The 25,073-nt window shown below is 34.5% G+C and overlaps 1 protein-coding gene across 6 annotated transcripts in view; it reads right to left on the bottom strand.

Moving 5' to 3' along the window:
• The window catches only part of Exoc2 (exocyst complex component 2), a 203,983-nt gene that overhangs the window by 121,535 nt on the left and 57,375 nt on the right, over positions 1–25,073 (bottom strand). For all 6 annotated transcript variants that reach the window (XM_015506131.2, XM_048800480.1, XM_048800481.1 and 3 more), the window contains 3 exons: positions 18,159–18,272; positions 16,551–16,675; positions 7,525–7,605 (listed from right to left, as the gene is read on the bottom strand). In XM_015506131.2, the coding sequence (XP_015361617.1) occupies positions 7,525–7,605; positions 16,551–16,675; positions 18,159–18,272 (320 nt within the window). The remainder of the gene's footprint in view (positions 1–7,524; positions 7,606–16,550; positions 16,676–18,158; positions 18,273–25,073) is intronic.

The following is a 25,073-nucleotide window of genomic DNA, read 5'->3' on the forward strand; positions in this document are numbered from 1 at the left end:
AAATAAATATTTTTAAAGGGGGAGGGATCTTCATCTTTGGGCTGTTGTTACAGATAAGACCATCAGTAGGACATCCACAGACATCCAATAAATATCCCCCATGTATGCTGACCCACACACACCTCACACCTCACTCCACGTTCTCACACCAAGAATACCTAATTTTAAGGCAGGGATTTAAGTATCCAGTGTGTGACCACAAAACAAAACTTAACAGAATCGGATGGTCGTGAGAACCATGACTTTGGCCTTACAAATCAAAAAAGAAGCTTTGATCCTAGACCTGAAAAGATCTTTCTCCTCAACCAGAGATGATGTCAACACCAGCTAACTTGGACTGTAACCATCACTATCTCAGTTACACACAATTCCCAAGAATTAATAGCAATGCTGTTGCAACAACATGCCAAATGCCACAATTATGGTTGGGTTCATGGAACAGTAAAAATTTTCCACAGAGTAACATGAAAAGAAAAGTCACTTTCCCACTGTATACTAACCTCATACTCAGACCTACCAACTGATCTATCCATAATACACACACAAAAAAAAATATTTAATTGTCCCAGGAACTCCTGTAATCTAGAAAATCTAGTCCTGTAATTCCAAGGTGTCTTGAAATTTCAAGCATGTTACTTTCTCTTATTTCAAAGTGACCTTATTAGTCCCTTTCTTGGTCCAGACACTTGAGACAGTAGATCTTAAAAGTGATTTTTAATCTGTGCTTTCCCATTCCTGGGACTTGCGAGGGTCGGAGAAGGATGGAAGGAGTGCCCCCACCACAGTACAATCTATCCCAGGAATAGGAAAAACAAATGATACTAAAAAATTAAACTTTAGGATACTCAGGAAGATTAAGGTAACCCTAAAACGTATGTTTACATTTATAGCAAAATTAGGACTACAGAGAGAGACCTAACAACTTGCTTTAGGTATCTCATTTTAACAGATTCTGGAAAATCACTAGATAGCAGCTGCCTAACATAATGATATTACCCAAACCACATTGTATACAATAGTTAATGCATGTTTACAACACCATGTTACAGCCACTACAGCTCTAAAAAAAGGACACACAACTAGAATCCTGGGGATGAGTTTCATACACTCTCAAGAGCCAAATAGTCACAGCTCTCCCCAACTTCTTTTCAAGTCAAGTTTGGGAAATGCTAAAATTGAGGTTGGTTTTCTTTTTCTTTTTTAAATGTCACTTGTTAAATATTTACCACCCAACCACTAAGTAGACATGTTTCTTTTTTACAAACTTGACTCTTACAGATATCCCTTAATTTCCTAACAACATGACCTGGTTATTTTAATTTTATACAAAGTTCTTCAATTAAATTATTCAATCATATCACTCTTTCTGTATGCTGGTGACTCACAAATCTATATCTCAAAATGTGTCTGTGAACTTAAGACTAATCTTTAAAAATATTTTCACTAGACATATAATAATGACAGCTAATCACTGAGAATTTGCTCTATGCTAGGTGCTAATCTTAACTTTACATGTACTTTACATTAAACTTGTATGCCCCTCCAAGACAGGCACTATTTTTACCCCTATTTTAAAGTAGAGGTAACTGACATAATTTCTTCCACTTGTTCCATGTGATACAGTGGTAAGAGCTACGAAGATACTCACTGGTATGACCCTTAGAATCTGAGACTTTTATGTTATAAATTTATGTTATAAATTGAATTCAATTTTTTTCCTCTCTACTTTCCTTCTCATGGCCCAAACCTCCCCTCCTTCCTCCAGAAGGCCAGAAAACAAGCCATCACTGACCACTTCCTTTTTATTACCTCCTACCTCAAACCAATGACCAAATACCGCCATCCTTATCTCTTTAATGTTTCTTCACTGTTGTTGGCTCTACTTTACCCACCTTTTAGGTTGGAAGTCCTCATAAGGTCCCCCTTACATTACTGCTATGCACTCTATTGGGATTCTCTTCCTGCCTCCAGTGCAGCTCTCTCTAAATTACTCCCTCTACAGATGGCAAAGTGCTCTTTTAAAAATCTCATCACATCATTCCCTTATTAAATTCCTTGAATGACTCATCATTAGTCTTTAGGATAAAGACAAACTCCACACTAAGGCATAAAGAGATTGTGTTGAGCAAGCCCCATCTCTCCCATAGCCACCACACATTAGCCATTACAGATCCAGCATCCCATCTCCTTTCTGAAGTCATTATCTTCTCCTTGATGCTGCTAACCCTTCCAGGATCTGTAACCATCTCTGCTGAGCTTCCCACTCATCAGCCTTTGCTTATTTCCTGCTTCCTTTTAAGATGCACATGATCATCCTGATATTCCTCCTACTCCACTGTACATATCCCTCCCTTCATCCCTACCTCAGTGCTGGGGAAAGAACCCAGGACCCTCCACATTTAACTTAAATTTTCTATGACATCTAAAAATGTTTGTTTAAACATTAAAACTTACATACCACTGATTAAAATGAATAGGAAAAAATAAAAATTGTAAAACTAATTTCTTATTAGTACCCAGTTTCAAATATTAGAAACAATGAAAATTCAAGTGTTTTCTTTTTTTTTAGAACTTAAAAGAGTTCTTGCTTTTTTACTTTGACAAATTATCTTCTTTCCTTTGCACTTTGTAATATCTCCCTGAGAGTGCTTTTAAGTATCACTTCCCTTGGGGCATTTCCTTTTCTTCACAAGCTCTTCTCTTAGTTATACTAGGAAGATCACCTTCACTGAATCCCTCCAAAGACACATCTCCAGTCTTGAACAGCAGCAAGGCCATTCTCACTGTCACCATCTTCCATAACTCCATTTACGTTGGATTTAAATTTAACATACAGTATCATCACGTTTTGTTGTTTGATACATTTTCATCTTATGGACTGATCACACAGTTACAGTGAATACACGATAGTAACGGAAATCTGAACTGTGTTGTTGGGTGTTGGGTGTTTATTTAACTGATACTTGGGCACACCAAAACCTAGCAATTATATCCAGAAATCTGGCTCCAAACTTATGCATTAATATTATAGTTCCTAGCCTTTTCACTTGTATGAATTTATATGAATTTATGTAGCTAATTTAATTTTCTGTGCTTCAATATTTTCATCAATAAAATGGAGAATTGGGCACAGCAGTGCACACCTGGAATCCCAGCAACGCAAGAGGTTTAAACAAGAGAATTAGAAGCTAGCTTCTGCTACTTAGCAACACCCTGTCTCAAAAAGGAAAAAAATAAAAAATAAATGACTGGAGATGTAGGTAGAGTGCCCCTCCCGGGTTGAAATCCCAGTACTGCAAAAAATAAAATAAAGTAAAACAAAATAAGACTATAGGGATGGCTGGAGAAGGTGGGTCACTGGGATGTGCCCTAGAAGGGTTCATCTTTCCTGTGGTTCCTCTCCCCTCTCCTTCCCTCTTTCTGCTTCTTGACCCCACCATGAGCTAAGTAGCTTTCTTCCACTGAGCCTTTTTTCCATAATGTGCTACCTCACCTTGGGCCCAGAGCAATGGAGCTTAGAGCAATGTCTAAGGACTAAAACTTCCAAAACTGTGAGTTAAATAAACTTTTCCTACTCTAAGTGTTGCTGCCAGGTGATTTGGTCACAGTGATGAAAGCTAACTAAAACAGCTATTATTATCATAACCACTACAAATACTCAGACTGTACTATCTATATCTGCGCTGTCTAATCCAGCAGCTACTAGCCATCTGAGGCTACTGGGTGTGGTGTTACACAGCTGTAATCTCAAAGACTCAGGAGACTGAGTCAAGACCTGGCAATTTTGTGAGACCCTCACACAAAAAATAAAAAGGTCTGGGAGTGAAGTTCAGTGGTAGAGCCACTGGGTTCAATCCCCAGTACAAGACTTAATTGGTGCTATAGTTTGGATCTTGAATGGTCCCTAAAAACCCATATTCTAAAGAATTGGTCACTTACCTATGGTGCTACTAGGAGACGGTGGAACCTTTAGGAAGTTGGGCCTAGTGACAGGAAGTTAGGTAATTATAAGTGTGCCCCTGAGGGGATACGGAGACCCTGGACCCTTCCTCTCTCTTCGCAGTTATCATGAGTTATCATGAAGCTTTGCTTCATCAGCACTCCCTGCCTAACCACAGGCCCCCCCAAAAATGGAGACAATTGACCATGCATTGAAACCATGAGTCAAAATAAACCTTTCCTCCTTTTAAGTTGATTTTCTCAGACATTTTGTCATAATGATGGGGAAATCTAACACTGCTAAATTAACTAAAATTAAATAAAAGTTAAAAATTCAGGGTTGGAGATATAATTTAGTCGTACAGTGCATACCTTGCATTTAACAAGGTCCTGGGTTCATCCCCAGAGCTTGGGGAGAATAGACTCAATTCCTCAGTTATTCAAGCCACATCAGAAGTTTTCAATAACTATGTTTCATCATTGTAGAAGTCCTATTGGACAGTACTATTTTATAGTTTTACACTTTTGGAAGAGGTAAAAAACATAGAGTTAGATTAAGTGGCTTCCCCCCCGCCTGCCTGCCCTCCAGGTACTGAGGACTAAACCTAGAGGTGCTTCACCACTGAGCTATCTCCCCATTCCTTTCCATTTTTTATTTTCAGACAGGGTCTCACTAAGTTGCTCAGTCACCCAAGTCACTGGGATTATAGGCACATACTACAATGCCCAGCAGATAAATGAATTTGATGTAAACAAATAAAAATTCATCACTGGCTTGATATCAAGGAAAAAATTTTTTTAAGTTCAGGCAAATATGAAAAGCATATGTCAATGAAAACCAAAAACAATTCCAATAAAAGTTGTCAACATTGGGGCTGAGGTTGTGGCACAGCGGTAGAGCACTTGCCTCACACGTGTGAAGCATTGGGTTCGATCCTCAGCACCACATAAAAATAAATAAACAAAATAAAGGTATTGTGTCCATCTACAACTGAAAAATATATTTTTTAAAAAGTTTTCAACATTGAAAAAAAGGCATTAAAAATTTGAAAAAGAAGTTTCATTTAAGTTAGCAATTCTGAAATGTAAGATAAAAGCATTAGTGATTATTTAAGCAAACTAAACAGTAGTCATACTCATTTATTCCTTCCTTATCCATTTATTCCTTCTGTCCTCTTAAAAAGAAATTAAATGTTCAATGGTACTTGTATAATTATTTTTCTTGATCTCAGTTCTCTGTTTTCATTGTTTTTACAGTACTTAAATCCTTGGCCATCTAGAATATTCCCGTCTGCACCGAAAACTCTCTTACAATATTAGAGCCACAGCTCTTTGGGCTTCATCTTCTAAGCAGGCTTAGCCCAAGACTTTACATAGCTAATGTGAAATAAATGTTTGTTATGCTAACCTGAATTAGCAAAACCTTATACTGAGATAGCAAACATAAACATCACTTTGATAAAGAATGTTTCTGGGAAAAAGGAAATTATTATAAAGGACTATATTTTAAGGAATATTTTTTCTTTAAAAATCCCTGAGGATCTTATAAAGAAGGGACTATTTATGTCAGTCAAACCTAACTTTATCCCAAAAGAGCAAACTTCAGTAGAATTCATGTGACACATTTTTAGAAAAGGTTCACAGTTTCAAAAGAATAGAATGAAACAACTTCCCTTACAACTTCTATACTAGAATTCCCAAGAGAAGATTGTTTCCAAACTATACCTTAACAGAAGAAAATTGTTACCACACATTGTTAAGCCTAACAAAAGTTAACAAGTACCTCTTCTACTGTCACAATGCTTTAGTTAGTGTCAGCTATACTTTTAAATGCTAGTGATCTCATTTTTTTTTTGTGGGGCCAGGGATTGAACCCAGGGTCTTATGCATTCTAAGCAAATACTCTACCAACTGAACTATATTTCCAGCCCCGAGATCTCATTTTTTTGTTTGTTTGTTTTTGTATAATGTCATGGTTTGATGACAACTTCTATAGTGCAAATAATATCCCTGAGGGCTGGGGATGTGGCTCAAGCGGTAGCGCGCTCGCCTGCATGCGGCCCGGGTTCGATCCTCAGCACAACATATAAACAAAGATGTTGTATCCACCGAAAACTAAAAAAATAAATATTAAAATTCTCTCTCTCTCTCTCTCTCTCTCTCTCTTAAAAAATAAATAAATAATAATATCCCTGAGTATAAAACATCCTTCCAAAACCTTAAAATGTCTGACTGCATTATTTATTTGGGTAGTATTCAAAATACACTTATTTTAACAAAATCGGTGACTTCATTCTCAGACACAAAAGCAAGGCAAAATCTAGGACAAAAAAATAACAACAATAATAGCAATAATAATCAGAGAAGATTTTTAAGTGCTGTCAATTCACAGATTTAGAATGAAATTCAAGTATTCAATTTCTACTACCAAAGAAAGCAGACATTAAATTAACCCCCATTCCCAACTCCTGGAAATACTAAGGACTAGACCCAGGGGCACTTTTACCACCAAACTATATAGTAGCCCTTTTTATTTGGAGTCAGGGTCTTATTAAATTCCAAAAGCCAGCCTCAGATATGTAATCCTCCTGCCTTACGCTCCTGATTAGCTGGGCTTACAGGCAAGAACCACCACACCCAGTGAAACTTTTTTTTCAAAAAAATACTTTCTTATTAAGAATTCCCCAGGTTTGTGAACAGATTTTTACATAAAGGATCTACAAATTCTGCTCATGAGAATAAATTAATCTAAAAGGACAGAGTTAGCTTCATATCACAGTCCTATGGTCATAGAATCTTTAAAGATCCAAAGTAAGGTTTCTTAATTTTTTGACCCATTTTTTATATGGAAATCATATACTATACTATATTTAAAAGCAAGGAGATTCCTGTGCAAATTATCACTTCATATCAAATGATAACTACATGTGTGAAACAGGACAACAAAATTTTAAGCCACTAATAACATAACAAGGACTAATTCATCTGATGAGCTTCTTCTAAATCAGTAGGATAAGTAGCTGGAGCCCAGGATGTCATAAAAAGGAGAAAAGAGGAGGTGGACAGGATACAAATTTTTGCATATACCATTCTCTCCAGGATCTACAGTTCTTACAAAATATCTTAGAGTTAGATTCACTCTTAAACAGACAGCTGCCCAAATTCCTTTTAAAGAAATGAAAGGTGTAAACTAGCAATCCTTAAGCATCTGTTGTTCTTATAGGTAAGGTTATCTGTGTTAAACACTGGCAAATGCTTGAAGATACGTTTTCAGGTTTTGGGTCAATGACAATTCCAGCTACTGCTTAGTGCTTTTCACTCTAATCTGTCTTAAGGTAGCAAATTTTATTTCTTAAGAAGTAAAATGGCTTGTTTTCAAATTATGATTTCTCATAAATAAAAACAAAAACAGGACATTTGTTTTTAATGTTGCTATTTCCCCTTTATGTTTATTAAATCACTACTATTTAGAAATGAATATTGAAGTGCAACTTACCACGTTGTCCTGTGAAACCAGGTCCAAGAACTATATTAAAGCTTGTTATAAAGCCCATAAATAGTTTCAGGTCATAGAACAAAACTTACTGTTCAGAACATTCTCCAGTTTCTGCGTCATGGATCCTTCTACTTTTTCCGTTCCATCAGCCTCTAATTTTTGATGGATGGCTAGAAAAAGAAGAAAAAAATCTAGTTAAAATGTAGGCCATTTTAATGGGTAGAAAGATATTATATCAAGATGACATTTTTAAACAGGCTTTAAAAATGGTCATATTATTTTCACTGCTGGGAAGGAGCACAAACATGCAATACTTTGCAAAGTACCCAACAGACACCATCTAAGTTATTCATAGTTTAACATTATTAAAATAGTACATAATACACATATTCAATCATCTGATCTTCAAAACTGTGTGGTAAAAATAGTTGAATGAAAACAGAAAAGGAAAAAAAAAAGAAAAGTGAGACGTTGGGCATCCTGAATCTTATATTAATATCTTTGATATTTGGCCAAGGGAAAGTCATTTTTATTTCTGTTTCACCATTTGCAAAACAGAAATGCTACTATTTGAAGTCTAAAAGCCACAGAAAAAGTTAATTTCAGTCTTGGAATACAACATGGCAAAATATATATTTTTCTATGCACAATAAATCCACCTGTAGGTTCCAAAGAAGTTTCTAGCAACATCTACCAAATATGTCAACTCTGGATGTAAAAATTACATGGGAGTTTTGTTTGATTTTATTGATTTATGTCTCTCTGATTATGATAAAGACCATCGGGAAATCACTTTATAAAATATTTAGCTATTAACTACTGAAGAAGTAAGGTTTTAAACACAGTAAATCAGGCTTATATAGGTGAAGAACTAAGAAATATTTCAAAACAAGTGTAATTTCATATTCAAAATTGTGATAACAAAATATTGTAGAATAGCACAGCAAACATTGAGCCTTGACTGTAAGCTAATCACTATAAATTTCTAACCTGTTTTTTCATCTTGTAAGAAGCCAAAGATGTATGTTCTAACATCATTTCTATTTTACAGATAGGAAAAAACACAGATTCATGAAATTAAACATCTTGATCAAGGTCACAAAGCCAAACTCATAAAACGAGAACTCAGACAGTCTTAAATCTTAAAATCTTGCCCTACACTCCCCTGCCCAACAGGCCACTTAGATTGTCTCAGCTTCTGTTTTCATGTTTGTAAAATGAAAACAATAAACTGACTATGTTACTTGGGAAATGCATTCAGTTCAAATACAAGAGTCTCAATTCCTCAAAATAATAGCTGCTAAAACATTTAAGATTTCTACTCTTACATAATTTGCTATAGTGAAATCCAAATACAAGACATCTAATTCCACTGTTTTTCAGTTAGGATACTAAAATGAACATCATTTAAATATTAGCTATTCTCTGACATGCAAATAAGAGTAAATTTAAAACTCTTCCTTAAAAGGAATTTTTCAGGTTCTGCTTTAACCCTCTAATCATAGATGGCAGATTTATGCTGGAAAAAAAAATCCACAAACAAAATAGTCTGCATATACAAATGTGTGTGTTATATTTCATTTATGAGCCCTATACAATTCAATGTATTTCCTCTGACTAATTGGTCAGAAAATTCTGAGTCAGATTCAGTGCCCAAATGGTCTATGAACACATTCTCAACACCTGATAACATCTATTTCTCGGCTTCTGTTTTGTTTTTGTTTTTGTTTTGGTGAGGCGTGGCTAGGTACTGGGGATTGAACCCAGGAGTGCTTAACCACTGAGCCATATACCCAGACCTTTCTAATTTTTGAAACAGAGTCTCCCTAAGTTGCTAGGGCTTCACTAAGTTGCTGAGGCTGACTTTGAACTTGTGATCCTCCTGCTTCATCTCTGCTTCTCTTAGTTACTTTTTAATTCTAATCTTATTCTTTTTAATACTTTTTTCTTATAAAGCCACCTCAAATTTTGTTTGAATTCTAAAATAAACAGACTGCTCCTCTGTTGAAGTACATTTATAGAAAAAGAAGTACATTTAGAAAAACAATTAGCCACTGTTTTTTAATTGTCTTGTTGGATTCAGAAGTGAAGAGAAAGTAATGTCTCTAATGTTTCAAACTTGGATTATATGGTAAAAGTGTCACAAAATGTTTCCATATGTCAAAGCTTATATTTCAGCTTGACATGTAAAGTAAAAATGAAAAGAACTTGCTTCCCTATCTTTAAGGAGACAAACTATATACCTAATTATTAAAGAGTTAAACTAGAAAGACTTCCATGCTCTATGTTAGCAAATCTACTCATGCTATTTAAAAGCCACTGTGGTTTTCTGACAATCCTGGTTTTAAAAGACCATTTGGCACATAATAAGGAGGCACTGCATGTGGTTTGTCCTGGGCAATAAGACATTACAGCTTAGCCCTGCTTTGAATGTTATTTTCTAAGTCAGAATTAGCATTAAAGAAAATCATGCAGTCACATTTTCTGATGCTGACATAACACATTACTGATCAGCAGGTCAAGATGAGGTGACCCTGGTTCTACAGCTCAGTTTACAGCCCTTTTTTGCTGACAAAGCAACTTCCTCCCACCCATCTCCACCACAGCAGAGCCACTGTCAAGCTGTCAGCCAAGCATGAGGACTGAGAGACACTAAGATCTGATAAAGGCAATCCGATTTTCCAGAAAATTAAACCAAATAACCCAATGTCTGGTTCACTTGACCTTTTATTTTCTCAGAAAACATTTTTAAATAAAATAATTCAATAAGCAAGTTGGTACATAATCACAGGTTTGTTATTGTTTCTAATCTATTAAAACTTAAATATGTGAGACAGTTGAACATCGTAAGTTTTTATTTGGGAAACCAAAAAAATGGTAGGTATAAAAATACTATTCAAAGAAAAATCAGGGTTATACAAAGATTGCCTACTGATTCACTGAAATTAGTTAATCATTTTATTTAACTTGAATAAAGGATGGATTTGAAACTTGTAATTTAAATCAAAATTTTTTCACAATATCTGTTCTTACATTTATATAAATACCAGTATTCAGTGAGGCACTAGGAATAATGTGTATATGGGCAATATCTGTAAGAATCCAGGTATGCATCATAGTTCTATATATACTCTAGTTAGATAGCAAATTTATATCATGAATTCATCATCACTGTCTTTTTTTTCTTTTCATTTTCTTTTTTTCCTTAACAATTCTAGGGGTGGGGAAAAAAGCCAAATTTAGCTCCTGGACCTTATAAAGAGAGGTTGTTGCCTAATTTGGCTAGTATGTCAGCTCTGAGGGGATTATACTTACTAAAGAGAAGATGAGAAAGGGTCACAAAATATGCATTATAAATTTAAATTCATGAACAGTTTCTCAAAGATTTAGTTTTTACTTATTCCACTGTATTTCAACACAGAAATCTATGTTAACGGATTGCTGCTCAGGGTGGCACTAATGGAAAGTCATATGTACTTTGAGAGAATCTTTGTAGGAGGTTCTTGGGTCATTGGGGGTGTACCCATGAAGGGGACTGTGGGACTCTGGTACTTTCTTTTCCTTCTTTGCTTTCTGAGGTGAGCAGTTTGCTCCACCACACACTCCCACTATCATGTGCCGTTTTGTTAGAGGTCCAAAGCTATGCCCCCCTCCTCTTCTTGGACTGGAACATCCAGAACCTAGATCTAAAACTTTTCTTCCTTAAATGTTAATTATCTCAGATATTTTGTTATAGTGGTGGAAAGCTAACACAGAGTGGCTAAATCATACATAAATTATATTTAAATTAAGTAACCTATGATTCCTTTCCTTCTTCATTATACTAAAGAAAAACAATAAATAATAACTTCAACTACTATCTAGAAGACTAACAGAAATGACTCATTTAGAAATCTGGGTCCTAGAAAACCATATGTGCCTAGATCATCTTTGAACATCAATAGACACTAACAATAGAATGGTCTTTTTCTTCCTTCCTTTTTTTTCTTAATTAAAGGCTAAACAAATATATCTTCTAAGCATAATAATTGAAATAAAAACAGAAAATTTCCCTACATATTAAAGAATTGTGTTGGCTAAGGATTTCTTCTAATACTAAAAATCAACAGATCTTCACAAAATTATTCTTATACAGCACAAACGTTATTAATGAATAAAGGCAACAGACGTTCAAGAATTCAAAAGATATACCACAAAAGATATACCCCACTGCTCAAAATAAAAAATTCAAAGACAAGAAAGTTGAAATATAAAAGGACTGGTGATAAACATTAAGAGCAATTACATTTATATGTATACAGTAAATTGTATATAACTGTGGCAAAATTAAATGCAAAAGAAAAATATATATAAACAACATTGAAATGAAAAAGAAAAACTAAAATAAGAAACCAAATCTATAACTTCAACTTATATTAAAACAGAAAAAAAGCACAGGAAATAAAGTTATGCTAAACTGTTGTCACATGCAATAGAAATCAAGATAATTCTATAACAGAATTTAAAAACACTTTTCCCAATCTGTAAACAATACAATTTATATAGGAAATATAAAAATGAAGAACAAAAAGCAATAATAGAACATGATAACCACAGGATACAATTTTCAGTTATGATAAATGGCTCAAATTCTGTTAAAAGGCAAAAGTTCTCAGAATTCTATTTAAAAAATAAAAACCCTGCCTCATGCTGCTCACAAGACACATTCCCAAACCAAACTTCTGAAAGTTTACAAAGACTACTATAGATAGTTCTGGCATGCCGTTCAATGGTGGAGTACACTTTGATGTACAAGGCCCTGGGTTCCATCCCTAGCACTGCTTTAAGAAAAAAAAAAAAAAAGATAATATTTCAAGCAAATGCTTTCAATTCAGCAAAGAATTTAATCTTGCCCCTTCCTCAAAAAAAACTCTGGCTTTTCCCCTCAGTTACTGGGAGATAATCTTGAAGTTCTTGGAATGTTCTACCTGATAAAAATTGTCTATTTACCTAGAATATTTGGGTCATAGCAGATAATCTAACAATGCAATTTATGGTAAGGGCTTTGAATCACTCAGTATCACCTTGACCTTTCAGGGGCCTGGAGACTGAGATCAGCACAATGGTCACTGATCCTATCTGTGTGAAGAAGACTCAATATAGACAGGAAATGGCTTCCTGACTGGCTGTACCCCATGTCTTTTTCACATATTACACCCAGGAAAGTCAGTGTTGTACATGATTCCAATAAGAGATAAAAAGTGAAAGTACCCCACATGAAACTTCCTAGATCCTGCCCCATGGGACTTCCTTTGGCTAACTATGATCTGTCTCTTTTCCTAATAATAAACCATAAATGTGAGTGCATCAGCTTTCAGAGAGTCCTGTGAGTTCTTCCAGTATATTACCAAACCTGAAAGTGACCCTAGGCACTGTCCTTCTCTTTGATGTTGTTATTGTACTACTATAGTATTAATAAAGAGACAATTAACCATCAAAAATTACAAAAGAAACAGACTTCAAATACAAAGAAAAACTGATAGTCAGAATTAAAGAAGGATATTTGTCTGTTGCGTTTATTATAAATAACCAAGCTTTAGACAATGCAATTAATCAGGCAATGGTAACATATCAGTGTGCCCTGAAGAGAACATGGCCCCTGCTTCTTTTGGTTTCTGTTTTTGTTTTTTCTAGTACTGGGATAAAACCAGAGCCTCATACTTAGGCAAGCACTCTACTACTTAATTACATTCCCGGTATATCTTCTCTTTAGCAGAGAAATTGACACAGATTAAGAAATATGTCCTTTGTTAGAAAATAGCTTTAAAAACAAAACAAAACAGAATTTTCTACAAACTATGACATCTAATGAGAAAATTAAAATTACAAATTTTAAAAAACACCAAAAAGGTATCAGTGACTAAAGAATTGACATTTTAGGGCTGAGGCTGTAGCTCAGTGGTAAAGTACTTGCCTCGAATGTGTGAGGCACTGGGTTCAATCCTCAGCACCACATAAAAATAAAAAAGATACTGTGTGTTCATCTACAACTAAATATATATTTTAAAAAGAAAAAAGAATTGACTTTTTATAAAAGTAGAATATACAAATGAACTGAACAGATTATGAAAAGGGACTATAACATGAATTTTAAATGATTCACTAATTATAATGCAACGCTGAAAAACATGAACATTTTCCTGAAACAGAGAATTTCTGGGGAAAATCAAACCAAAATAAACAAAACACAGAAAGGAGAAAATTTTTAAAAAAATTTTTAATATATGTATGTATATCTGTGTGTGTGTGTGTGTGTGTGTGTGTATGAGGACTGGGGTGTAATTCTGTGGCAGAGCAATTGCCATGTACAAAGCCATGGGTTTAATCTACACACTACCAAAAATTAAAAAAGTATATAACATATATCAACGGCTGGTGCCTAATGCCCCCCCAACACACACACACACAAGCTACGGATTCACTGAGGTGTCCACAGAAGGATTTCTGGTATAATGGGATAGGAAGCACACAGTACTATCCATGGCCAAAAATGTTGAAATCGAATCTTATCTAATGTCCAAACAATGCAACAGAGTTAAATGACAAAACAGGGAAGTACTCAGGTCCACTTCAGTGTGTGGTATCCTAAAGGAAAAATGACCTGTACATTCAATGGCATGGGGCGGGGGGCGAGGCGGGGGGAGAGGCAGGAAAGGTGATGGTACTGTTGCAGTTTTAAAAAGGGATTTAGGAAGGGGCTGGGACTGTGGCTCACAGGTAGAGCACTTGCCTCGCACAGGCAAGGCCCTGGGTTCAATCCTCAGCACCACATAAAAATAAATAAACAAAATAAAATGTATTTAAAAAAAAAAGGCTTAGGAAATTTAAAATAAAATGAAATGCCTAAATTTTATTTGTATCTTGATTTGAACATATTAACTATACAAAGGAATTTTGGGGGTAATGAGACATCTGAATATGAACTGAGAATGAGTCAATATTCAAGACTGCTAATTTTGTTAGCTGTTATAATGGTATTGTGGTATTTATGTATATAAATGTCCTTATATGGGGGAATTCATACTAAGGCTTATAGCAGAGAAACATCACACTGCTTGAAATTTGCTTTTAAAACCATCAACAAATGCAAACAAACCAACCTCAAAAACTGATAAAGCTAGTATGGAAAAAAAAATTCATAACTGTAAAATCTAGGTGTAGGTACATAGGGGTTGATTATATTATCACCTCTACTTTCAGCATTTTTTAAAATTCTCATAGTATCAAAGCAAAACAAATTACCTGAGCACTTTTATGTATCAGCTCTCAAATTTCAAACAATTAATTCTTCATGTTCATACTTAGCCCAATACAGATACATCAACATGTACGGATCCATATGATTATATATAACATAACCCTAAAACGTGACCAAAAAAGCTTTTTAAAAACTACAGATCAATTTCACCTAAAACTTTCATTGGAAAAAGTAATGAAAGGCTACACATAAATTAAATGCTATGGAAAAGAGTCACACAGAGGAATGGCAGGTTTGATCTGAAGAACAAAAAAGATTTCTAGTATATACAACTTTACAAACAATACCCAATTTTGTCATATATACTTGTTTAAGCTAAGGTAAAAAAGTTCAAAAGAAAAACATCAAAGTGTTATTATCTTTACATTGGAAGTAGTTCTTACTATTTAATATGTTTAAATGTTTTCTATAAAATATTTCTTTTATATCAAAATGTAAAAAAGCTAGATATACCTGGATATAGCTACAGTTTTTAAATTTATTATTATAATTATTTTCTATATGTCATAAAGTTATTTGCTTATTAGTAGTTGGTCAGCATTATCTTTGCTGAATTTTAAGTTGCTAACATATTTCTAAGGCAAATTTCTAAAAAATGAGACTATGAAAATTTAATGCACCAAATAAAACTTCTTTTAATCTACCAAGAATGAAACCATTAATAAAAAGAAAAACCATAAGGAAATATGTATATGAAGGTTTTTTAAGAGTGAAAGAAAGTAAAACATTTCTTTGCTAAGTGAAATTAAATTAATTACAATAATTTATGGAAATCATTTATGTAGTAACTGAGCAAATGACTACATTTACTTGATAACATAAAACTGATAACTAAGAAAAAGCAGTAACAGGCACAAAAAAAGAAAGGTAAAACATTTAAGAAATAGGGCACAGGATGTATCCAAGAAGTACACCTCGTTGCCCTATTCACTTTTAGCCCTTCAAAATCCTAACCTCTACCTGCATTCACATTTTAGCCCTTCAAAATCCTAATCTCTACCTGCAAGAAAGAGGCTGCATCAAATATTTATTTAATGAGGAAGGGGTTTTAAAAATAATAAAATTAATTTGATAACAAATCAATTTTAAAATTTATCTTTGTTGAAGAAGGTATAGTCCTGTAATATACAATTAGAATTACTGATACTTAGGTACCTAGATATAAGTACCTTCACTTTTAAAAAGATTCGGGTTAACTTTTATTAATATACTTTATATTTCACTCGATAGACAATAATTAATTTTTATTAAATAAAGGTAGTTAAAAAGAACCTGCCCTTCATCTTACATTGAAATGTTTAATCCCATATTTCTCCTTAATGCAACTTTCCTCACATATGAAGATGATGGCAGATAATGGACATCTAACTTGATGTATGATCATTGGGGGTTGGTGGTATGATGGCTAAAACAATGCATTATCATAAGTCTTTTCCAAATTGAACACACAATGGTTCTATCATATGTACAGGATTGGGCACATGTGTAAGATACTGATGGCTGCAAGAAGACTTTAAGAATTCTAGAATTTTACCCATTGGGATTTAATTTCTTATCAGCCCCAAAGATTAGTCATCATAGAGAGGTAAAGGAGTCTCCCATTTCACACATGTAAGATGGGTCAACAAAGGCTCAGAGACAAATATTTAAAGTACCAGGCCTTCAAAGAGATTCCAGCCTAGTCCGCAACAAATATTTATGGTACATTTTAGATCTCTACTTTTATAAATACAGACTGAATGTCACACCCTGTAAACACTCTGCAAGCACAGTGTCAGGTTTCCATGGTGGAAGCTCCCAACAGATGGATCACCTTACCTGAGAGGGCATCCTGTGCTTCAAAGAATGTACTGAGACCCCCTTTCACATATGCCAGACTGCCCTCGCTCTTCTTGTTGGCCTGCCTTTTGAGGGTGGTGACTGCTGTTTTGAGCTGTTCAAAGCTGAAATGAAATTAAGAAACCAAACGTTTGAGACTAGTCACAAGCAAAAAAGAAATAAGATCATTCATTAAGTGTAAAATACTAGGAACGCTGAAACTTATGTTGAGAAGCACACAGATTAATATGAGACCATATGAAAACAAAAAGCTTTCAAATTGTTATCTAAACCTTTCATTTATAATGATGCTTAAATTACAACTATTAAGAGTTTTGTAGCCTTAAAATGATAATCTGAAGTATATCCAATCCATAAGAAGTAAATACACGTGTAGATATTTTTATAACTATATATTATATACATGATTTACCAGATATTGGGGTTTGAGTATCTTCTACCTGACAGAAAGACAAGTATTTCCAAGGTGGGACTACTACATTCATTCAAATACTTTGGAACATTGAGCATAATGGTAATCTTACCATGTCAATACTACACAGTTCTTAATAATAAAGTTACATAAAACCTGTGAGTTAATTCACAATTTAAATAACATCATCTAAAAAGGAAGGAACAAAAAGGTAGGTCTCTGCATTTCCAAAACTGATTTCCATTTGAGCTACAAAATCTAGCTGTAAAATTTTAAAAATATTCTTCAATACTATGATGCTCTACACAGAAAACATATTCTAATTCTCAGTTATAATAGAAAAAGCATGGCTGTAATTAAATAAAATTAGAATCATTTTCTACAATGGAAGAATTATTTCAGATATTTGCTTTAAAAATTTATCAAGCCAAATGTATTAAAATACTAACTTTTGTATTAAAATACTTGTGTGTTAAAATACTAACTTTTCCTCATGTTTTCTAGTAATGGTTTTCATCCTAATAAGAAAAATTTATATTAAGGTATATTTTAACAAGTTGACTTACCAAGAATATAAATTTTAAGCAATAAACCATTCATTCATCCATATGTTTTCACTAAACATGTTTTAAATCAACCTTGTAAAGAAGTTATAAATCTCTTATAGAGAACTGATAAACCAATTAGCACACAAAAGAGAATACTGTAACTTGGATATACAAGTAATTTTTGGTTCATTTTAAGTCAAGTATTTACATAATTATAATCTAACTCATCTTCCTTTGCTCTATGGTCAGGAAAAGCAGTGTGTTCTGTATTTCACACCAGAACTTAAAATTCATCAAAATTTGAGTAGGGCAATATATCACATGCACATACATCAGCTTAGGTCCCCAGCTAAAAACTCTACAAAATTTTAATGAGTTGCACAAATAATGAAACATGTAGTAATACAAAATTATAGTAAAGAATAAAAGACCTCTAATAATCTCATTTTACAAATAAGGAAGTTGATACCCTGAGATGTTCATAGATTTACCCAAGTCAAAGAACTCATATACCTAAAACTGTTACCATATGCAGAGCCAAACCTAAAACTCAAGTTATGGTACTCAAATTCACATCATTAGCATCTGAGCAGAAGCTCTCAAGAGTTCAGTCTGAAATCCACTAACCTGGTAGTTGAGTGGTTCTCTATAAGGTACCAGGCAGCTGAAAAATTCTCACTTGTAAAATCAGCACTCATTCCATGGAACAGCATTTCTAAGTCCTTCTGAGGAAATTTACTTCTAAGGAGAAAAAGATTTAAAATATATTACAACTGGTACTGCTACCAAAATGTGACAAGAATCATTAAGTGTCTACCTAGTATAATAAATATGAATATAAACAATCACAATTATATGGAATGTTATCAAGAACATCTTTGTATAAACTTTATTAATTTCCTATATCACAGATGATTTTCTATGTAAAAATCATGTACCCCTATGTATAAAAGATAGGAAAAGAGTTGAAATACAGAAATTACATCAATTGAAGAATATAAGATTTAAGAGTCCTTAAAACATAAGATTGAATTCCACTTCCATGTCTAGAATAACCTTTAAGAAAATCTTGTAATAACAACAGGTTAAATATTATCTGCATTTCTCTATCTTGCCTACATTTTTAAGATGATTTCTGGATCAATTCATTTACATATTCATTCAAACACTAATTAAATAGCTATTACTGGTCAGGCTTCATGCTGAGACACCAGCTGTGTCTGAGGGCAAACATACCATAGCCAGACTCTGCCACCCACCCCTGAAGGCTCACAACCTCACAGACAGGCTTTGCTGCTGTCCTACCTCCCGATTTGGAGGATGAAGTCCATGTTCCACGTTAAATATCTTGGGAGTCATTTCTGCCATTCTAATCCTCAAACCCAAAGCTTCAGTAGCCTCTAAGGGATTATGCTCTCCTGCACACACCATGTTCATTTTTACTCTGTTCCTCTGATTTACTGTCCCATCTAACTGATATGTGTCCCTGAGTCTGATACACTGAAAAAGTCCAACCTGTAAGGTATAAGAATATTATCTTATAGCCCAGAATCTTCAGTTTATTCAGTAAGAAAATTGCCCCCACCCTTTAGCTCTCAGATCCATTTGCTTCCTACTGCCTTTCCTCAGTCTCAAATTGTCCTGCTATCTTGCACACATCTTATTGTACATATCTCCCTGTTGGAACCCCACAACATTTAGATGCCTGACCACTAGGCACAACTTCTTGGAGTCCATTCTTTTCTATGAGGTTTTCTTTTAGTTACAGGGAACAACTACTCCCAAAAAGCCACCTCTACCTTAAGCAAGAACTGTCACCAGAGGGCCCCAGGGAAGTCCCACTCAACAGGCCTAATTGGAGAAGGTCACATGTCCTCATTCTACCCCTTCAAAGACTAGCACAGCTTTTCCCAAGGAAACTTTCCACAAGTCCTCCCTGTCAGGACTCTCACCAAAAGGTCAACAGGTCCAAGCGGCAGAAACAGGTCTCAAGGATTTCCTTTGCAAATCTGCCTAGTGAGATACCATACCACATTCCTCTAGAATGGACCATGTGCTATGTGAGAATCTCACTCTACAGCCTGTTAAACTAACTTTCTTCCCTATGAAGAATCATTGTTATTTTTTATTAGAGGGGAAAGAAAGGCTTGCTAAAACTGTGGTAACCAAAGAAGACCAGTGAGATTTTAGGAGGGCTCATATCACCTCAGTTTAGAAACTGAGACTAAATTTAATCTTATACTTTTCCTTACTAATAGCTTCAAAAGTTCAAACATTACAGTCAGAACCTTCTTGAAGCATGTATGTGGCATTCATTAGCTTGCTGGTCATCTTCTCTAGTTAGTGGTCACCATCTGACTAGTACTCTGCATTTTTACAAGTTTAAGGGCCTTTACTCAGTAGTTTTACCTTTACTGTCAGGGAGAGTCTCTCTAGACTACTGCATGAAGGATCAATTGGCTTTATCTAAATATGATCTGTCACCAGTTATAAGGGAAGAAGTAAGTCCATGGCAGCATGCAGACCACATTTGGTCAAACTTGCTTTTATGTGCAGATATTCTATATATTCATTGACTCAGAAAGCTAAATAATCCTAACAAACAAAAAAACCCTACAGAATTGCCTGATATTAACTAAATCCCTCATTATAATGGTGACTATGAACTACTTAACTATAACAAGAATCAATTCCAAACTCACATATTAAGGACAGAGCTAAGAAAAAAAGATCAAAATGTGACACAGAAAAGTCAGACTAAGCATCTGCATCCCTCACTCCAGCCCTGAAGAACTTCAGTTTGTTGGGTGTTTCCCTGCCCATCATCAAAGCAGTAGGTAAAGAGGGATTATTTGTATCAAGAAATTATATCAATGAGGCTGGGTATATTGCTCAGTGGTAGAGTGTTTGCCTAATATGCACAAGGCCCTGAGTTTGATCCCTAGCACTACAAATGAAAAAATAAAATTACTTCCAGAAAAGACATGTAACACAATGATATCTATCAAGTAAAGCAAAAAAGTATAAAATGTCTCAAAACTAGAGTAGTTATATGCCATGGTAATATGGCTAAGATCCTATACTCCTCATAAGCCTGACACTTAAACCCTGCTCAACATAGTTAGCTTAAAAATAATTTTTTAATGGGATAAACATGGCATATAAAAAGTTTATATCCTAAACAATAAAATGCTTAAATTGCTGGTACTGAAAAATGTAAATCTATAGTACTCCAGATCTTCCCATTCTATACTCAATATTTAAAATTCACCTGATTTAGTAATATTTTACTTATAGTACACTAAATTGTTATTCTTGCAAACAAAATCTGTTATAGTGAAAGAGAAAGTTCTAATGTCTAGTGAGGACTCCAGGACAAGAGCTATTAAGAAATACACCTTGCCCTCAGAAAGAGCAAGAATGGGCCTGATCATATTGACTGGCATTAAAGAGACACCCATGGGCATGGCAAGACCCCCACAGGTTCAGCACTCTCATCTGTCATCATGTTTATGCCATGTCCACTGGAAGGTCAAGTATGGGAGGAAAGGAAATGGCAGATCCTGAAACTGAGCTTTGGCATTAAGTTGAACAGTGAGGAGGCCCTGTGCTCCTACCAAAGACCTTTATGCTGAGATCTGAAACATCAACTCATCTTGTTAGTTTTTTGTTGTTGTTGTTTGGGTTTTTTTTTTTTCTTGTTTTTGTTTATTTGTTTGTTTGTTTGTTTGTTTGTTTTGGTGGTCCTGAGGACTGGACCCAGGGGTGCACTACTATTGATCTATGTCCCCAGTCCTTTTTATTTTTACTTTTGAGACAAAGTCTTGCTAAATTTCCCAGGCTGGTCTCAAATTCAAAGTCTTCCTTCCTCAGTCTCCCAGGTTGCTGGAATTACAGGCATGCATCACAGCACCTGGTTTACCCCCCACCCCCGCCCCCACCCCCACATACACATAACTCCTTCAGGCTCCCAAATGAGCCAGGCAGAATTTGAAATTACTGGGTCTCTTGGTCCAAATGCCCAAACCCTTATAATCACCCCTCAGACTGAATTATTCTTCAGTGATTTTTTTCTGAAGACCTTAAAATTCTTTTACCAAACTTAACTACAACTATTAAAGTTGGAAAAAGTGCTGAGACCTAAATCAGAAATTGGACATACAGGAAAAAGACAATTTATATTCAAGACAGTGAAATTCTAACACACAGATGTCAAGTCATTTTGTCCAAATCATACAATTAAAGTCCAGGACTAATCATGCATAGAAATGCAGGCACATTGTTAGTAGACATTGTTGGCCAGTGACCTGACAATCACTCTAGGCCCTTTTCACAAGAAGAATCTCATACAGCCTGGCACTTTACCTTTAATGGGTGAGATCAACTATCCCAAGCCAACCCTGTCACTTTCCCCTTATTCTTTATTGAGTGACCCTGTTTTGACCAGTGCTGTCTAAGGAAAAATCAAATAGAGCCTTTTTGGGAAACATCTCCACACTTTTAAGAAGGAGAACCCAGGGGCTGGAGTTGTGGCTCAGTGGTGGAGTGCTTGCCTAGCATGTGTGAGGCACTGGGTTTGATCCTAGCACCACATAAAAATAAAATAAAGGCATTGTGTCTACATAAAACTAAAAAATACATACTTAAAAAAAAAAAAAAGGAGGAGAACCCAGAAGAAATGGTGTCTTTCTGCCTCTGAGTATCATTGTGTTTAGATTCAACACTAGGAATTGCTAAAGCCATTTTGCAATTATGAAGGAAATCTATTCTACACTAAGGGCAGCAGAACAGCAGGTTTCTCAAATCTCAGTGACATGACTGAATCACCGCCTCAACTAATCTTGGAGTCTGTCATCTGCTTAAATATACTCATATTTTATGCATATACCTAAAAAATGTGAAATAGATGATTAAAAAAAAAACAGAGAAATGACAATGCCAAGAATCAACAAAGCTGACTGCAAATGTACAGACAACTCTACTCAGTATTTATAATAGGAGGCAGCAGTGATGAGAGTGGCAAGAGGATAGGCTCTGCATTCAATCTCCAAGTTTGCTCCATCTGTCTGCATAACTGTGGGAAAGTTATTTAACTTCTCTTAGGTTCCATTTATTCATAAGGATCATAACACCTTCCTCTTAGGAATGTTTTAAGGATTAAAGTAGATAATGCTCGTGAAAGGCTTAGCAGTCTCTGGCATACAATGAAGGCTCAAAAATGTTATTTGCTGTTACTTTTATTTTTTATACTTGTTAGTTTTTTCATATTCTGCAGATTATTTTTATAAGTATCATTACATTTAATTCTCATCACAAGTGAGTCAAACATTCTCATATTACAGATGAGTAAACACCCTTAAGAGATTAGATGTCAATAATCAAGATTGGACTCCAGTGCTTCATTGTCAAAGAATCAGAGAATCTTAAGATAGGAAATAAAACCATAACTATAAATCTATGAAGATAAATAATCAGGGAAGAGCAGAAGAGAGTTTTGGTCAAAAACAAAGAAAAATATTAATTATTTAATAACAGCAATAGGAAAGGAAGAAGTATTATGTCAACATCGTTAATGAAGCACAGTTAAAACTGAAATGTATGTTCAGAATAACTGGATTTTGGATACTGGATTTCCAAACGAAATGACAGTTCAGTAAAAGCAAGATATAGTCTTGTACTTTCAAACTACTAGAGTTAGAGACTAAAAGCAACATATATACTCCACTATGAAAATCCATGAAATATTTTCAGTAAGGAATCGAAACACACTTTCAGTGGTAGACAACTCTTGCTACCCTTAAAAAATGTTTTCCATTAGATGGCAGTGTAAACTCAGATTTAAACCTTCTAAAGATGATTAGACCAAGCATGTGTATTGAGGAAATACATATAAAATTAACAGGAATGTGCTTAACATATCAGTATTTGCTTTCCAATATGAGAATTGTCTTCAGTGATAACCAACGCAGCATGCAAAGCAATGACATTTGTTGTAAAAACATTTTAGCCACCCACATACATTGAAGACTGGCTGCAGTTTTGGTATTCTGTTTGCATTGAAGAGAACACATTTCCTTCATGTGATATATGGAAGATGGAGGGGCAGTGGGCTTATGTAGCTCTTTGTGTAAATGTTATGTTTAATTTTTTAGCTTTAAATTTTTAGCAACATTGTTGACATTCTGTTATATTAAAGATCATAAGTTTGCTTTGATTGTTTCTTTTTCTTTTTTCAACCTGATAGTTTCTAGACTTAGGTACCGTAACACAACCCACAAATCTATTTTACAAAATTCTAAAAGGTAAATTTATCCAAGGCTTTTCTCTTCTACACTTCTAATAAGGTTTATTTTGCCATCACCTTCTCTTTCTTTAAATATTTCTTTATAAATGTAACGGGAAAACTAGTCATGTTTTTTTTTTTTTTTCCTGTTGGAAAGCTAAACTTATTAGAAGAAAATGAGATATGCATTGCCTATAAAACCAGTGTATATGTAAACAGATATTAGTGGTACATCAACTGAATAAACAGCCCTTCCCATATTGTAATTCACAAAAAAAAAAAGGTTATATAAAATCAAGGCAAAAATTCTATTTTTCTACTCTCACTCCCATAGGTGTACTGTCTCCAAAACATTATTTATAAGTTATTCTCTTGTTAGACAAATAAGTATTGCTTTTAAGAAACAAAACTTAGTGAAGTTTTTCACTTAATATGAACCTGGTTTTAATTTCTTTTTTCAGTTTAAATAGTTTGTCTCCATTACAATTGAAGCCATGCAGAGAGCATATATATCTGTGACAATAACCATAATAAATCAGAAATATGGACCTTTTACAAGCAAATCCTAGTCTCAATTCAAAGTGAAGTTAGTTTTTCTGAGCAATTAGTAACACTTTTATAAGTATCATGGCACCATGTGTGCAAAAACATCAGTTAAAAATTTAGGAATATGAAGGACTTTAACAGTCAAAGGTGGCCAATAAATGCCAGTTGTTAAAACTTGTGGCCTGAAAGACGACAGCATGCATGCTGGGTCAGCCAATAAAATATTTATTAAACTCTAACTCACACCAAAAAGCAACAAGGAAACTATATTGTATTACTCTCACTTTGCTTTTTCATATTCAGATGAACCAACCACAGCACCACAGGGCTCCTCATTGTTCCACTTTGTGAACTGGGCTGTCAGCTGTAGAGAATTTCCATAAACATTCACATTGCAATTACTAGGAGCTGATTCATCTTCCAAATGCTGCCTCTCCACTTTAATCTGATAATTCATCAGGATCACAGTTGAGTATTTTATAGTAAGCATTTATAATTCTTCAAACCTTCCAAATCAATACCTTTCAACCAGCAAATAATACTAAAACCCTGTTTTCCTTATTTAATGATGTTTAAAGAAAATGGGTCATCTTCAGCCTTTTAATTATAAAAGAAACTCCTCAATGGCATTAGTTAAGATAGATAAAAGAGAGTAAGAATTCTTTTTTTTTTCTTTCTTTTCTTTTTTTTTTTTTTTTTTTTTTTTTTTTTTT

This window comes from Marmota marmota, unplaced genomic scaffold (assembly GCF_001458135.2).
Source record: "Marmota marmota marmota unplaced genomic scaffold, marMar, whole genome shotgun sequence".
NCBI classification, from domain to species: domain Eukaryota; kingdom Metazoa; phylum Chordata; class Mammalia; order Rodentia; family Sciuridae; genus Marmota; species Marmota marmota.